We start from the raw sequence: 16,979 nt of genomic DNA on the forward strand, positions 1-16,979 counted from the left end.
GGAGGAGAGAGTGGGAGGGAGTGTGTGTGATAGAGAGAGAGAATGAGAGGGAACGAGAGAGGGAGAGTAGAGGAAGATCAAGTGAGAATAAGAGTAAGAGAAAAGGAGTGTTCATTTTACTTCCTAGTCGGTTTTCCTGGGGGAATCTATCAACGACTGCAGAAGAAAATAAAGGGGTAAAATAGAATAGATTTCTGCAGTCATATTCTCTGGTTAAGGACCTATTGCATTTTGTTTGCATAGACACTCACCTACCGCACAGAGGTAAGGCTATATTTCCATCTGATTTCTCTTCAAGTCAGTCTCTTAATGCATCAAGTATTCAGAAGGTAAACAAAACCTATTGTAGAGCCACAGTAAATAGGATGACAGTTTGTTCATTTATATGCTGGAAATTGCATGCTCTTTTTTCCATGCTTATTACCAGGGCATTCTCCTTTTACTGTTCGACACTATGTACTGTAGATACATTGATCCACTGGTAATGTGAGTGTGCTTAGTGTTAGAATGCCTGTTTACATTTCTTATTATTGAGGTAGAAAGAATTCTTATATTATGCTATCGGACAGTCGGTGTTTTTGCAGTTAGTGCATTATGTCAAGCCAATTATCTTGTAATAAACTGTTTTGAGTCTCAGCTGTGGTACAGGCATTTAGAATTTGCCCCAATGCAGGTGTGATTATCATCAGCCCATGTGTAGAGATCTGTCTATGACTGACAGTCATTAATAACCTGGCTGAAATATGTATTAAACAGTCACAATCACAAACGAGCTTTGAGAGATTACAAGAACCACTGTGCAAATAGGATCCTTTTTGTTGACAGCATAATGATTACCACAATTATCACACAATGATTGCCACACAGTGATTACCACACAATGATTACCACACAGTGATTACCACACAATGATTACCACACAATGATTACCACACAGTGTTTACCACACAATGATTACCACATAATGATTACCACACAGTGATTACCACATGATGATTACCACACCGTGATTACCACACCGTGATTACCACACAATGATTACCACACTGTGATTACCACACAATGATTACCACACAGTAATTACCACACAATGATTACCACACAGTGTTTACCACACAATGATTACCACACAGTGATTACCACACAGTGATTACCACACTGTGATTACCACACAATGATTACCACACAGTAATTACCACACAATGATTACCACACAGTGTTTACCACACAATGATTACCACACAGTGATTACCACACAGTGATTCAGTGTAGAGCACACCATATGGTGTAGACAGAGGATACAGTTAATTGGAGATCACACAGTCCCTCTACCATGACCTGATGTGGAGCAGAAGGCACGCTAAACTTGCCTCTCTGTCGCTTCATTTCCTCAACCTCAGTCAACTGACTGTCACATATGTATGACCCTCCACCTTATAGGACACATCCCATGACTTGTATCTTATATGCACCTGATACCCACTATTCTAGTAGAAAAATGTCAAAGGCTGTGTTTACACAGGCAGACCAATTCTGATATTTTTTCCACTAACTGATCTTTTCCCCAATCCCGTCAGATCTTTTCACAGCAGATCTTTTTCAGAGCTGATCTGATTGGTCAAAAGACCAATTAGTGAAAAAATATCAGAATTGGTCTGCCTGTATGTATGCAGCCTTTGAGGCATGGAGCTGCTTACTGTGCGTACACTATTCATTTTTGGTGTATGCAGCAGCATTCATCACCACACTGTCACAGCACAGTGATAATGTATGCATCAGGGTTCTAGATCACTGGAGAATGAGAATGAGTAATATGCCCTTCACAGTTCCCACTGTGAACACATCACATATTTACATAACAAACAAATCTATGAGTCAAACTGTAAAAGTGTGTTACTATCAAAGACCAGAGGCAAGAAGAATAATAATAATAATTATTATATTCAATTGCTTTACCCAAGAGTGGAATTGATCTATGTAGTTCAATAGTCTGTTTTCTTGCAGATCTAATTAGCTGATTATGGACAATTAGATAGGGGAAAGACAGTGGAATGAAATATCTCTCTATTTAGCATACTGATATATAATTAAGAGCTTAGGGAGGACTATTTAAATGATGTGGGGGACTTGCGTTTGAACTGTGTTCAGACATATTCAGTCAGAAAGTGGAGCAAGCACAACTGGAAATTAGGAGGCTTTGATGGTTTTCTCTATGAGAATCTGCTCTTGCCCTAAATTCTGTGTGTGTGAAAAGAGGGAGAGGAGCAGACAGGCAGGCAGCAGCTGGGTAACACAGGAGACCCAGGGAGGGAATGTGTGTGGTGCCACAGCCAGCTCCCTCATCCCTGGTGTGAACAAGCTAGCTCACACATTTCACAGCTCTGTGGCTTTAATGAGCTGCCGCCATCATGAGGTGGACCAGAACACAATGGCTCTTCAGGCCACATACAGTGCATAGTAGAGGGGGCTGGTAGGAGGACAGGCACATTGTAAATAAGGGAATGGAATAAAAGGAACGGTATCAAACATATGGAAATCACATTTGACTCAGTTCTATTTATTCCATTCCAGCCATAACATTGAGTCCGTCCTCTTATAGCTCCTCCCACCAGCTCCCTCTGGTACACATAGGGCTGTTGCGGTGACCATATTACCGCCACACCGGCAGTCATGAGTCATAGGGTTCTATGTGACCATTTAGTCATGATAATCTCTTTGCACTCTGGACATGTGTAAGTAGTACCCAACTCACCAATGATAGTCAGGGTGCTAATGGTCTGGTACTAAGGGCTCTATTGTCCCTCTAACCACTCTGACATCAATACAAATACAATCTAAAATCACATTAAACACATCAAAATAGTAGGTGCTTTTAAAACATACCTCACCGTGATTGATCAATTTAAAAAAAGGTTGAAACTGAGTGGAAAACATGGAACTTGTGGATGTTGTTTCAAAGCCTAACACAACTAAATGGACAGTGCTTTCTAACCTGATGATTAATTAAAAACAACTATATGCATATTAGAGCTTATGCAAATACATAGGCCAAACAGTTGAAGCCGGAGGTTTACATGCACTTAGGTTGGAGTCATTAAAACTCGTTTTACAACCACTCCACAAATTTCTTGCGAACAAACTACAGTCTATTTAGTGCATGACAAGTAATTTTTCCAACAATTGTTTACAGACAGATTATTACACTTATAATTCACTGTATCACAATTCCAGTGGGTCAAAAGTTTATAGACACTAAGTTGACTGTGCCTTTACACAGCTTAGAAAATTCCAGAAAATGATGTCATGGCTTTAGACGCATCTCATAGGCTAATTGACGTAATTTGAGTCAATTGGAGGTGGATATATTTCAAGACCTACCTTCCAACTCAGTGCCTTTTTGCTTGACATCATGGGAAAATCAAAAGAACTCAGCCAAGACCCCAGGAAAAAATTGTAGACCTCCACAAGTCTGGTTCATCCTTGGGAGCAATTTCCAAATGCCTGAAGGTACCACGTTCATCTGTACAAACAATAGTACTCAAGTATAAACACTATGGGACCACACAGCCATCATACCGCTCAGGAAGGAGACGCGGTCTGTCTCCTAGAGATGAACGTACTTTGGTGCGAAAAGTGCAAATTAATCACAGAACAACAGCAAAGGACCTTGTGAAGATGGAGGAAACAGGTACAAAAGTATCTATATCCACAGTATAATGAGTCCTATATTGACATAACCTGAAAGGCCGCTCAGCAAGGAACTGGCCTTCATGGTCGGATTGCTGCAAAGAAACCACTACTAAAGGACACTAATAATAAGAAGGGACTTGCTTGGGCCAAGAAACATGAGCAATGGACATTAGTGTTATGCAGGTGAATGAGGACCCAAAAGCGACTTGGCGAAAACAGAGTCTTTATTCCAGTAAAGGAAATAGGCAATACTCCTGGACAATCAGAGCAGAAAACAAAACATAAAAAACTTAATTCCACTCGTAGTGACGAGGACAGACTGGAGACTCGACCATTAACTGTAGGTTGCCTCGGGAAGGCACCGACCGTAGCAGACTCAGACACCTGCTCACACGCAGCATCTGACACCTGCTCACATGCAGCATCTGAGGGAAACAAGACACGACAGGGCGAGACAAAGACACAGCACGGCGAACATAATACAAGGATCCGACAGGACAGAAACGGAAAACAAGGGGAGAAATAGGGACTCTAATCAGAGGGCAAGATAGGGAACAGGTGTGAAAAGACTAGATGATTGAGTAGGAGAATAGGAACAGCTGGGAGCAGGAACGGAACGATAGAGAGAGGAGAGAGAGGGAGGGAGAGAGAAAAAAGGGAACGAACCTAATAAGACCAGCAGGGGGAAACGAACAGAAGGGAAAGCAAAATGACAAGACAATATAAGACAAAACATGACAATTAGACCTGTGGAAATCTGTCCTTTGGTCTGATGAGTCCAAATTTGAGATTTTTGGTTCTAACCGCTCCTGAGTAGGCCACCAAAACCGCTGGCGAATAGAAGCAAGCGTACCTTACGCCGGGGTGGCCAGTTAACTTGGCAGAGTGCGCCCACTGAAGAACAGCCAGACGAGTAGAGACAGGAACGAAAAGAAGGTTACTAGGACAAGCGCGCGGCGACGGAGTGTGAGTGAGTGCTTGCTTAACCTGTCTCTCAATTCCCCAGACAGTCAACCCGACAACACGCCCAACAGGAAGGATCCCCTCGGGATCGGTAGAAGCCACAGAAGAACTAAAGAGACGGGATAAAGCATGAGGCTTGGTGTTCTTAGTACCCGGGCAATAAGAAATAACGAACTCGAAACGAGCGAAAAACAACGCCCAACGAGCATGACGCGCATTCAGTCGTTTGGCAGAACGGATGTACTCAAGGTTCCTTTGGTCAGTCCAAACGACAAAAGGAACGGTCGCCCCTCCAACCACTGTCGCCATTTGCCTAGGGCTAAACGGATGGCGAGCAGTTCACGGTTAGCCACATCATAGTTACGTTCCGACGGTGACAGGCGATGAGAAAAATACGCGCAAGGGTGGACCCCATCGTCAGTATCGGAGCGCTGGGACAGAATGGCTCCCACGCCCACCCCCGACGCGTCAACCTCGACAATAAACTGTTTAGTGACGTCAGGTGCAACAAGGATAGGAGCGGATGCAAAACGCTTCTTGAGGAGATCAGAACAACAATCATACGACCGGTGAGGAGGAAGGGAGTTGGTTCTGGACCGACTGAAGACCGTGCGCAGACCATGATATTCCTCCGGCACTCCTGTCAAATCACCAGGTTCCTCCTGTGAAGAGGGAGCAGAACAAACAGGAGGAATAGCAGACATTAAACACTTCACATGACAAGAAACGTTCCAGGAAAGGATAGAATTACTAGACCAATCAAAAGAAGGATTATGACACACTAGCCAGGGATGACCCAAAACAACAGGTGTAAAAGGTGAACAAAAAATCAAAAAGAAATGGTCTCACTATGGTTACCAGATACAGTGAGGGTTAAAGGTAGGGTTTCACATAATATACTGGGGAGAGGACTACCATCCAAGGCGAACATGACCGTGGGCTCCCCTAACTGTCTGAGAGGAATGTCATGTTCCCGAGCCCAGGCTTCGTCCATAAAACAGCCCTCCGCCCCAGAGTCTATTAATGCACTGCAGGAAGCTGCCGATCCGGTCCAGCATAGATGGACCGGTAAGGTAGTACAGGTACTTGACGGAGAGGACCGTCTAGTAGCGCTTATCAGTCGCCCTCCGCTTACTGATGAGCTCTGGCCTTTAACTGGACATGAAATGACAAAATGACCAGCGGAACCGCAATAGAGACAGAGGCGGTTGGTGATTCTCCGTTCCCTCTCCTTAGTCGAAATGCGAATACCCCCCAGCTGCATGGGCTCAACACCTGAGTCAGTGGGGAAAGATGGTAGTGTCGGAGAGAGGGGAGACACAGTTAACGCGAGCTCTCTTCTATGAGCTCGGTGACGAAGATCTACCCGTCGTTCAATGAGAATAGCGAGTTCAATCAAAGAATCCACGCTGGATGGAACCTCCCGAGAGAGAATCTCATCCTTAACCTTAGCGTGGAGTCCCTCCAGAAAACAAGCGAGCAACGCCTGCTCGTTCCAGTTACTGGAGGCAGCAAGAGTGCGAAACTCTATAGAGTAATCCGTTATGGATCGATTACCTTGACATAGGGAAGACAGGGACCAGGAAGCTTCTTTCCCAAAAACTGAACGATCAAAAACCCTTATCATCTCCTCTTTAAAGTTCAGATAATCGTTAGTACACTCAGCGCTTGCCTCCCAGATAGCTGTGCCCCACTGCCGAGCCCGACCAGTAAGGAGTGATATGACGTAGGCAATCCGAGCTCTCTCTCTTGAGTATGTGTTGGGTTGGAGAGAGAACACTATATCACACTGGGTGAGAAAGGAGCGGCACTCAGTGGGCTGCCCAGAGTAACATGGTGGGTTATTAACCCTAGGTTCCGGAGACTCGGAAGACCAGGAAGTAGCTGGTGGCACGAGACGAAGACTCTGATACTGTCCTGAGAGGTCGGAGACCTGAGCGGCCAGGGTCTCAACGGCATGCCGAGCAGCAGACAATTCCTGCTCGTGTCTGCCGAGCATCGCTCCCTGGAACTCGAGAGTAGAGTAGAGAGAATCCATAGTCGCTGGGTCCATTCTTGGTCGGATCCTTCTGTTATGCAGGTGAATGAGGACCCAAAAGCGATGGAGGAAACAGGTGGAGGAAACAGGTACAGATGGAGGAAACAGGTACAAAAGTATCTATATCCACAGTATAATGAGTCCTATATTGACATAACCTGAAAGGCCGCTCAGCAAGGAACTGGCCTTCATGGTCGGATTGCTGCAAAGAAACCACTACTAAAGGACACTAATAATAAGAAGGGACTTGCTTGGGCCAAGAAACATGAGCAATGGACATTAGTGTTATGCAGGTGAATGAGGACCCAAAAGCGACTTGGCGAAAACAGAGTCTTTATTCCAGTAAAGGAAATAGGCAATACTCCTGGACAATCAGAGCAGAAAACAAAACATAAAAAACTTAATTCCACTCGTAGTGACGAGGACAGACTGGAGACTCGACCATTAACTGTAGGTTGCCTCGGGAAGGCACCGACCGTAGCAGACTCAGACACCTGCTCACACGCAGCATCTGAGGGAAACAAGACACGACAGGGCGAGACAAAGACACAGCACGGCGAACATAATACAAGGATCCGACAGGACAGAAACGGAAAACAAGGGGAGAAATAGGGACTCTAATCAGAGGGCAAGATAGGGAACAGGTGTGAAAAGACTAGATGATTGAGTAGGAGAATAGGAACAGCTGGGAGCAGGAACGGAATGATAGAGAGAGGAGAGAGAGGGAGGGAGAGAGAAAAAAGGGAACGAACCTAATAAGACCAGCAGGGGGAAACGAACAGAAGGGAAAGCAAAATGACAAGACAATATAAGACAAAACATGACAATTAGACCTGTGGAAATCTGTCCTTTGGTCTGATGAGTCCAAATTTGAGATTTTTGGTTCTAACCGCAGTGTCTTTGTGAGACACAGAATAGGTGAACGGATGATCTCCGCATGTGTGGTTCCCACTGTGAAGCATGGCTGATGAGGTGTGATGATGTGGGAGTGGCTGGTGACACTTGTCAGTGATTTATTTAGAATTCAAGGCACACTTAACCAGCATGACTACCACAGCATTCTGCAGTGATACGCCATCCCTTCTGATTTGTGCTTAGGGGGGCTATCATTTTTTTTCAACAGGACAATGACCCAACAGACCTCCAGTCTGTGTAAGGGCTATTTGACCTAGAAGAAGAGTGATAGAGTGCTGCATCAGATGACCTGGCCTCCATAATCACCCGACCTCAACCCAATTGAAATGGTTTGGGATGAGTTAGACCGCAGAGTGAAGGAAAAGCAGCCAACACGTGCTCAGCATATGTGGGAACTCCTTCAAGACTGTTGGAAAAGCATTCCAGGTGAAGCTGGTTGAGAGAATGCCAAGAGTGTGCAAAGCTGTCATCAAGGCAAAATGTGGCTACTTTGAAGAATCTCAAATATAAAACGCACTTTTTTGGTTACTACATGTTTCCATATGTGTTATTTCATAGTTTTGATGTCTTCAATATTATTCGACAATGTAGAAAATTGTAAAATTAAAGAAAAACCCTTGAATGAGTAAGTGTGTCCAAACTTTTGACTTGTACTGTATTAGTAAAGACAAGATTAAATTGACAATAGTCTGATGGGTGAAAATATCATCACTTGAGAATAGTATGTGCACCCTGAGGCAAGGAACAGATGACAAGCTTTTTTTGCGACTTTCTCAAATCATCAATAGCCTAGTAGCTTCATGCAGGCCATTTATTTTTTGATTTCTAAAGCTTTCTATTGTATCATTCACAACTAAAGTTACCAAATAACTCTAAATCTAGTTTTTTGGTCCTGTTTCAAATGATCAGGTTTATTCTCACCATAGCGGCTTCATATGAGCACTCGCTCCAGAATGGGAAAAATATCCTTTCTATTTTATTCAGCTAAGTTCAACTAGATTCTTCTTCCTATAAAATCATATAATATACAGTATAATAATGGTACAGGACGTATAATTATATATTGTATGCTAAATGAACAAGCCTACGGCCTATGGCATGGCAGAATAACATGCAGTAGTCCAACTCATATTCTGTTCTTCTGAAATAGATTTATTGTGATGGTGTATATTCAATTGATTTATTAGACTATTTTCAAATGTAGATTTTTCAAAGGCGCACGACAGAGGCTTGTATGCGTGGAGGCCTGGAGACGCTATAGGTGTTTATGTTAATTACAGTAAATTACCGTGAAACCAGCAGTCTTTTGCATGACAATCACCGGCTGACAATATTTAATGACCGCCTCAGCCCTAGGTAAGCAGATGCACTACAGGACCAGGCAGTATGTACACCCATGTGTGACACAGTGAACCTCACATACTATAAACCACACACGCAGTCTCTCCACCATCCACTCACTGTAACATCCACTCTCACTAATAAACAAATATCACACAATATAACAGAGATGCTGTCTGTACTACTACTGTTTATTGCTAGCCGCATACTGCTGAGCATCAAACTGTTACAGCACATGTTACATGTGTCTGTTCTTATAATCAGGGAAATGGGCCATATGTCGTGTTGTACCAAGCTATTGGCATTATGAGACGGGAGAAAAATAGGACAAAGAAGGTAAAGAAGGATGACAGAGATACAAAAAAGATACATTATATTCTAAGTGTAAGGCATGGATATAAAGATGAGCCGAACAACTTCTCATTTCGATGATTAATATTTAATCCAACTGCTAAGTCTGCATACAACTTAATTACATCAAAGGCTAGTTCAAAGACAACTCGGGAACATACATGAAACCCAATAACCTTTCCCCAGGTCAAGGATCCTGGTGAGGAGACATTAACATTTATATAATTATATAATGATAAATCCTCTCAGAAATTACTGAGGGTGAAAACATGCAACTGAAAAGAAGCCAGTAAAGTGGAGTTCACAAGTTGATGCCTTCCCTGCCTGTCTTTCATACTCACAGCAGCCAGGACCGGAGAGGGAGATAATTGTTTTTACCCTGGAAGGCACACCAATGGCATCATCAATTCAGGAGAGGGAATGTGACAGCTAATCAAAAACAATAGGCTAACCCACAGATTAAACACACTCCAGTCTTCAAGGCTATGTTCACCAGCCTGAATCCCCTGGCTGTTATGGGCAAATAAATAAGACCATACATAGATAACCTTATCCTGTCAATTCACAGTTTTTCTATTTCTTCCAACACGTCACATGCCATATCCCCTGAGTTGCACTCGTTCTGCTTGCTCAGCTTTCATAGTGCTCTGAGCACCATAGGAAATACATTCAATCAGAGATGACATCCAACATAGAAAATACAAGTTTGATTCAATTTTACTCAGAAGTTCTGTTAAAGGCCCAGTGCAGTCAAAAACGTGATTTTCTTGTTTTATGCCGTGCATTCGGAAAGTATTCACACCCCTTGCCTTTATCCACATTTTGTTACATTACAGCCTTATTCTAAAATTGATTTTTTTTAAAGAAATGTCATCATGAACCTACACACAATACCCCATAGTCACAAAGCGAAAACAGGTTTATAGAAATGTTTGCAAATTTATGAAAATAAATAACAAAAATACCTTATTTACGTAAGTATACAGAGCCTTTGGTATAAGACTCGAAATTAAGCTCAGGTGCATCCTGTTTCCATTGATCATCCTTCAGATGTTTCTACAACTTGGAGTCCACCTGTAGTAAATTCAATTGATTGGACATGATTTAGAAAGGCACACACCTGTTTATATAAGGTCCCACAGTTGACAGGGCATGTCCGAGCAAAAACCAAGCCATGAGGTCTAAGAAATTGTCCGTAAAGCTCCGAGAGAGGATTGTGTCAGGGCAGAGATAGGGGGAAGGGTAACAACACATTTCTGCAGCACTGAACGTCCCCAAGAATACAGTGGCATCCATCATTCTTAAGTGGAAGAAGTTTGGAACGCCAAGACTCTTCCCCAGAGCTGCCTGAGCAATCGGGGGAGAAGGGCCTTGGTCAGGGAGGAGAACAAGAACCCGATGGTCACTTCCAGAAGGACAACCATCTCTGCAGCCCTCCACCAATCAGGCCTTTATAGTAGAGTGGCCAGATGGAAGCCATTCCTCAGTAAAAGGCACATGACAGCTCACTTGGAGATTGACAAAAGGCACCTAAAGAACTCTCAGACCATGATAAACAAGATTCTCTGGTCTGATGAAACCAAGATGGAACTCTTTGGCATGAATGCCAACCGTCACGTCAGGAAGAAACCTGGCACCATCCCTACGCTGGAGCATGGTGGTGGCAGCATCATGCTGTAGGGATGTTTTTCAGCGGCAGGGACTAGGAGACTAGTCAGGATGAGTGGAGCAAAGTACAGAGAGATCCTTGATGAAAATCTGTTCCAGAGTGCTCAGGACCTCAGTGTGGTGAAGGTTCACCTTCCAACAGGACAACGACCCTAAGCACACAGCCAAGTTAATGCAGGAGTGGCTTCGGGACAAGTCTCTGAATGTCCTTCAGTGGCCCAGCCAGAGCCCGGACTTGAACCAGATCGAACATCACTGGAGAGACCTGAAAATAGCTGTGCAGCAACGCTCCCATCCAACCTGACAGAGCTCGAGAGGATCTGTAGGGAAGAATGGGAGAAACTCCCTAAATACAGGTGTCAAGCTTGTAGCGTCATACCCAAGACCACTCAAGGCTATAATTGCTGCCAAAGGTGCTTCAACAAAGTATTGAGTAAAGGGTCTGAATGCTTATGTAAATGTGATATTTCCATTTTTTATTTTGAATAAATTAGCAAAACAATTAAATAAAAGTAACTGTTTTTGCTTTGTCATTATGGGGTATTGTGTGTAGATTGACTAGAGGAAAAATCTATTTGATCCATTTTAGAATAAAGCTGTAACCTAACAAAATGTGAAAGTCAAGGGGTCTGAATAATTTCGGAATGCACAGTATATATTTCCACACTATGAGGTTGGAATAAAATTGTGAAATTGTGAAAATTATGATAATGTCCTATTAGTGTAAGAGCTGTTGGAAAAGACCACCTGAAATGTCAGCCTGTTTTGATGGGATGGAGTTTTGGGCTGCCTGGTGACATCACCAGGAGGTAAATTAGTTAAATAGATCAATAAGAAAGAGAGTTTCAAACCTTTCTGCCAATAACAGCTAGTTTTCAGTTTTCCCCTCCCCACACCACTCCCAGACAGTCCTTGCAAAATCCTTGCTTGAGAAATTGCTCTTTACTAAGATGTTTTTTTTTTTACCATTTTGATTGAAAACAATCACAGGAGGGTACTTAATTGTTACCCAGAAATTACATTACATTACATTTAAATCATTTAGCAGACGCTCTTATCCAGAGCGACTTACAAATTGGTGCATTCACCTTATGACATCCAGTGGAACAGTCACTTTACAATAGTGCATCTAAATCTTTTGATATTGGACCTTTAAGCTCTGACTGTAGGACCATTTCCTTAGACTTGCAGATGAGGTAAATAAGGTAATGTAAAACTAGAGGGTTGAACATGGTGGCCGATGCTGCCTGGTTGCCAGGCGACTGCTGTTGGTGGATTATGAAATAAGGAGAACCTGCAGAGACCAGTCAATTGGCTGTGGGCGTAATATAGGGTTGTATATTGTGATGAAGGAAAAGCCAGTGGAGGGTGAAAGAGGGTGGGAGGAGAGAGAGAGAAGGGCAGCAAATACAGCAGAGGAGAGGAGATGTGGCCACAGACAGGTCCCCTAACTAAAGGGTCATTGAATTTGGTCTGAGGCATGTTCTGTAGCTGGCAGTGTCATTGTTGTCTAATCTTTCCATCTTGGTGTTTTAGCACAGTATTTGTCCCAGCCCTCTATGCATGATGAGGAAGTTGAGAAAGTGAAACTAATCTAACAGTCAATACATCCAATCGTGATTCATTGATTAGTATTACAAGTCACAATGGATTTAGAATGATCAAAAATAGCTTGAAAGGAAGGAATTAAAATTTGACAAAATTGGAAAATATTGCAACGTAGCTATTCCACTGGAGGTTTTTTTATTCTATAAAATGTTCTCAGTCCTGCACCTATAAGTCTTTATCACAGTGTTACAATCTGATCCCATCTGATCTCCTTTTTCTTCTTGTTCAGCAGCTAACAACCATGGAGACAGTCCTTTCCACCCCCCATAATATCCAGATCTGTGAGGTGACCTGCGACTCCTTCCGCATCGGCTGGGACATGACCCCTGAGGATACTGCCAAGGCCACACACTTCTTCATTGACCTCAGCCGCAAGGAGGGCGGGGATCCCAACCGCTTCAAGCACAGGGTCTGTCTGACAGACTGTCACTGCTTTTCTCCCTCATAAAACCTTCCCCGGCCCCCCCATCCTTCCCCCTTAACTTAATGACCATTACCATCATGACTCTGACTCCCACTGTCTAGAGCCATGTTTTTTACGTCATTCCATCCTGTTCTCCAATAAAAGACATTTCACTACAACATGGGATGTGATATATTTTGATATAACCAGAGATGGCCTTGCATGAGAGAGTGTCTGTGCAGTGTCTATTGTGTGCTGCAAAACAGCTTCGGGCAAGCAGCTCATTGTCACATTTCTTTCCTCTTCAATGGCTAAAAACTGACAAAGCCTAAAAACTGCAGCTCTGTTCACTTCGCTATGAACTGTGATTTTATTCCAGACCGATCGCTGAACTGAGCTACTCTACACTACCCATAATTTCCTTTTATTTTCTTAACAACATGTTGGGGGTAAAACATATTTAGGCTTAGCTAATTGCAATCATTATATAAAATAAAAGAATGTTTGAAATAGAAAATGAAGTGACTGTTATTTACAATGGGATCCTTCCTAACAGACAGAAATTATGCATTTGCAGCAGATTCAATTGCCTTACTGTTGGAAGGACCTTATGGCTATTATTTGAGGTAATCTCTTATCTTGTGACAGAGGGAGAATTTGAATGATTGAAATAAAAGATGTCATGCTCAGTCAACCCTAAATGGGTGCTTCTGAGCTTTACTTATCTCTACACCTACTCTATCCACACGTTAGATACTTGATTACCTACTTTGGTAAGGTTCTCTATTTATTGTCATTTCTATCTCATAAGGCCTTTCCGTATTTCACACATTTGAGTCAGCAATGCAAGGTATTCATTTTTCTTCATTTCTGATCAGTTAGTGTCCTGGATTTGTTCTTGTTATGCAGGTGAATGAGGACCCAAAAGCGACTTAGCGAAAACAGAGTCTTTAATCCAGTAAAGTTACTTTACAAACAAAAGGCATAATACTACTCGTAATGACGAGAACAGACTGGAGACTTGATCAAGAACTGCAGGTTGCCTCGGGAAGGCACTTGAACGTAGCAGACTCAGACACCTGCTCACCACGCAGCATCTGAGGGAAACACGACACGACAGGGCAATACATAGACACAGCACGGTGAATAATAGACAAGGATCCGACAGGGCAGGAACAGAAAACAAGGAGAGAAATAGGGACTCTAATCAGGGAAAAGGATCCGGAACAGGTGTGGGAAGACTAAATGATTGATTAGGGGAATAGGAACAGCTGGGAGCAGGAACGGAACGATAGAGAGAAGAGAGAGCGAGAGAGTGAGAGAGGGAGGGGGAGAGAGAGGGATAGAAAGAGGGAAAGAACCTAATAAGACCAGCAGAGGGAAACGAATAGAAGGGGAAGCACAGGGACAAGACATGATAATCAATGACAAAACATGACAGTACCCCCCACTCACCGAGCGCCTCCTGGCGCACTCGAGGAGGAACCCTGGCGGCAACGGAGGAAATCATCAATAAGCGAACGGTCCAGCACGTCCCGAGACGGAACCCAACTCCTCTCCTCAGGACCGTAACCCTCCCAATCCACTAAGTATTGGTGACCCCGTCCCCGAGAACGCATGTCCATGATCTTACGTACCTTGTAAATAGGTGCGCTCTCGACAAGGACGGGAGGGGGGAGGGAAGACGAACGGGGTGCGAAGAAAGGGCTTGACACAGAAGACATGGAAGACAGGATGGACGCGACGAAGATGTCGCGGAAGAAGCAGTCGCACAGCGACAGGATTGACGACCTGGGAGACACGGAACGGACCAATGAACCGCGGAGTCAACTTACGAGAAGCTGTCGTAAGAGGAAGGTTGCGAGTGGAAAGCCACACTCTCTGGCCGCAACAATACCTTGGACTCTTAATCCTGCGTTTATTGGCGGCTCTCACAGTCTGTGCCCTGTAACGGCAAAGTGCAGACCTCACCCTCCTCCAGGTGCGCTCACAACGTTGGACAAACGCTTGAGCGGAGGGAACGCTGGACTCGGCAAGCTGGGATGAGAACAGAGGAGGCTGGTAACCCAGACTACTCTGAAACGGAGATAACCCGGTAGCAGACGAAGGAAGCGAGTTGTGAGCGTATTCTGCCCAGGGGAGCTGTTCTGCCCAAGACGCAGGGTTTCTGAAAGAAAGGCTGCGTAGTATGCGACCAATCGTCTGATTGGCCCTCTCTGCTTGACCGTTAGACTGGGGATGAAACCCGGAAGAGAGACTGACGGACGCACCAATCAAACGACAGAACTCCCTCCAAAACTGTGACGTGAATTGCGGGCCTCTGTCTGAAACGGCGTCTAACGGGAGGCCATGAATTCTGAACACATTCTCGATGATGATTTGTGCCGTCTCCTTAGCGGAAGGAAGTTTAGCGAGGGGAATGAAATGTGCCGCCTTAGAGAACCTATCGACAACCGTAAGAATCACAGTCTTCCCCGCAGACAAAGGCAGACCGGTAATGAAGTCTAGGGCGATGTGAGACCATGGTCGAGAAGGAATGGGAGCGGTCTGAGACGACCGGCAGGAGGAGAGAGTTACCCGACTTAGTCTGCGCGCAGTCCGAACAAGCAGCCACGAAACGGCGCGTGTCACGCTCCTGAGTCGGCCACCAAAAGCGCTGGCGAATAGACGCAAGAGTGCCTCGAACACCGGGATGACCAGCTAACTTGGCAGAGTGAGCCCACTGAAGAACAGCCAGACGAGTGGAAACAGGAACGAAAAGGAGGTTACTAGGACAAGCGCGCGGCGACGCAGTGTGCGTGAGTGCTTGCTTAACCTGTCTTTCAATTCCCCAGACTGTCAACCCGACAACACGCCCATAAGGAAGAATCCCTCGGGATCAGTAGAAGCCACAGAAGAACTAAACAGACGGGATAAGGCATCAGGCTTGGTGTTTTTGCTACCCGGACGGTAAGAAATCACAAACTCGAAACGAGCGAAAAACAACGCCCAACGAGCTTGACGGGCATTAAGTCGTTTGGCAGAACGGATGTACTCAAGGTTCTTATGGTCTGTCCAAACGACAAAAGGAACGGTCGCCCCCTCCAACCACTGTCGCCATTCGCCTAGGGCTAAGCGGATGGCGAGCAGTTCACGGTTACCCACATCATAGTTGCGCTCAGATGGCGACAGGCGATGAGAAAAATAAGCGCAAGGATGAACCTTATCGTCAGACTGGAAGCGCTGGGATAGAATGGCTCCCACGCCTACCTCTGAAGCGTCAACCTCGACAATGAATTGTCTAGTGACGTCAGGAGTAACGAGGATAGGAGCGGACGTAAAACGTTCTTTTAGAAGATCAAAAGCTCCCTGGGCGGAACCGGACCACTTAAAACACGTCTTGACAGAAGTAAGAGCTGTGAGAGGGGCAGCAACTTGACCGAAATTACGAATGAAACGCCGATAGAAATTAGCGAAACCTAAAAAGCGCTGCAACTCGACACGTGACCTTGGAACGGGCCAATCACTGACAGCTTGGACCTTAGCGGAATCCATCTGAATGCCTTCAGCGGAAATAACGGAACCGAGAAAAGTAACGGAGGAGACATGAAAAGAGCACTTCTCAGCCTTTACGTAGAGACAATTCTCTAAAAGGCGCTGTAGAACACGTCGAACGTGCTGAACATGAATCTCGAGTGACGGTGAAAAAATCAGGATATCGTCAAGATAGACAAAAACAAAGATGTTCAGCATGTCTCTCAGAACATCATTAACTAATGCCTGAAAAACAGCTGGCGCATTGGCGAGACCAAACGGCAGAACCCGGTACTCAAAATGCCCTAACGGAGTGTTAAACGCCGTTTTCCACTCGTCCCCCTCTCTGATGCGCACGAGATGGTAAGCGTTACGAAGGTCCAACTTAGTAAAGCACCTGGCTCCCTGCAGAATCTCGAAGGCTGATGACATAAGGGGAAGCGGATAACGATTCTTAACCGTTATGTCATTCAGCCCTCGATAATCCAC

At 44.5% G+C, this 16,979-nt stretch overlaps 1 protein-coding gene across 4 annotated transcripts in view; it reads left to right on the forward strand.

Annotated features, from left to right (window-relative positions):
- LOC124036304 (phytanoyl-CoA hydroxylase-interacting protein-like) overlaps nucleotides 1-16,979 on the forward strand; it is a 25,113-nt gene continuing 8,134 nt past the window's right edge. The window contains exons 1-2 of one of the 4 annotated variants that reach the window (XM_046350719.1): nucleotides 1-176; nucleotides 12,807-12,983. In XM_046350719.1, coding sequence (XP_046206675.1) covers nucleotides 12,816-12,983 — 168 coding nt within the window. In that variant the 5' untranslated portion in view covers nucleotides 1-176; nucleotides 12,807-12,815. Of the gene's footprint in view, nucleotides 265-12,803; nucleotides 12,984-16,979 lie in introns of all 4 variants that reach the window. The other 3 variants (XM_046350715.1, XM_046350716.1, XM_046350718.1) reach the window with 3 other exon arrangements.

Source organism: Oncorhynchus gorbuscha, linkage group LG05 (assembly GCF_021184085.1).
Source record: "Oncorhynchus gorbuscha isolate QuinsamMale2020 ecotype Even-year linkage group LG05, OgorEven_v1.0, whole genome shotgun sequence".
Classification (NCBI taxonomy): Eukaryota; Metazoa; Chordata; class Actinopteri; order Salmoniformes; family Salmonidae; genus Oncorhynchus; species Oncorhynchus gorbuscha.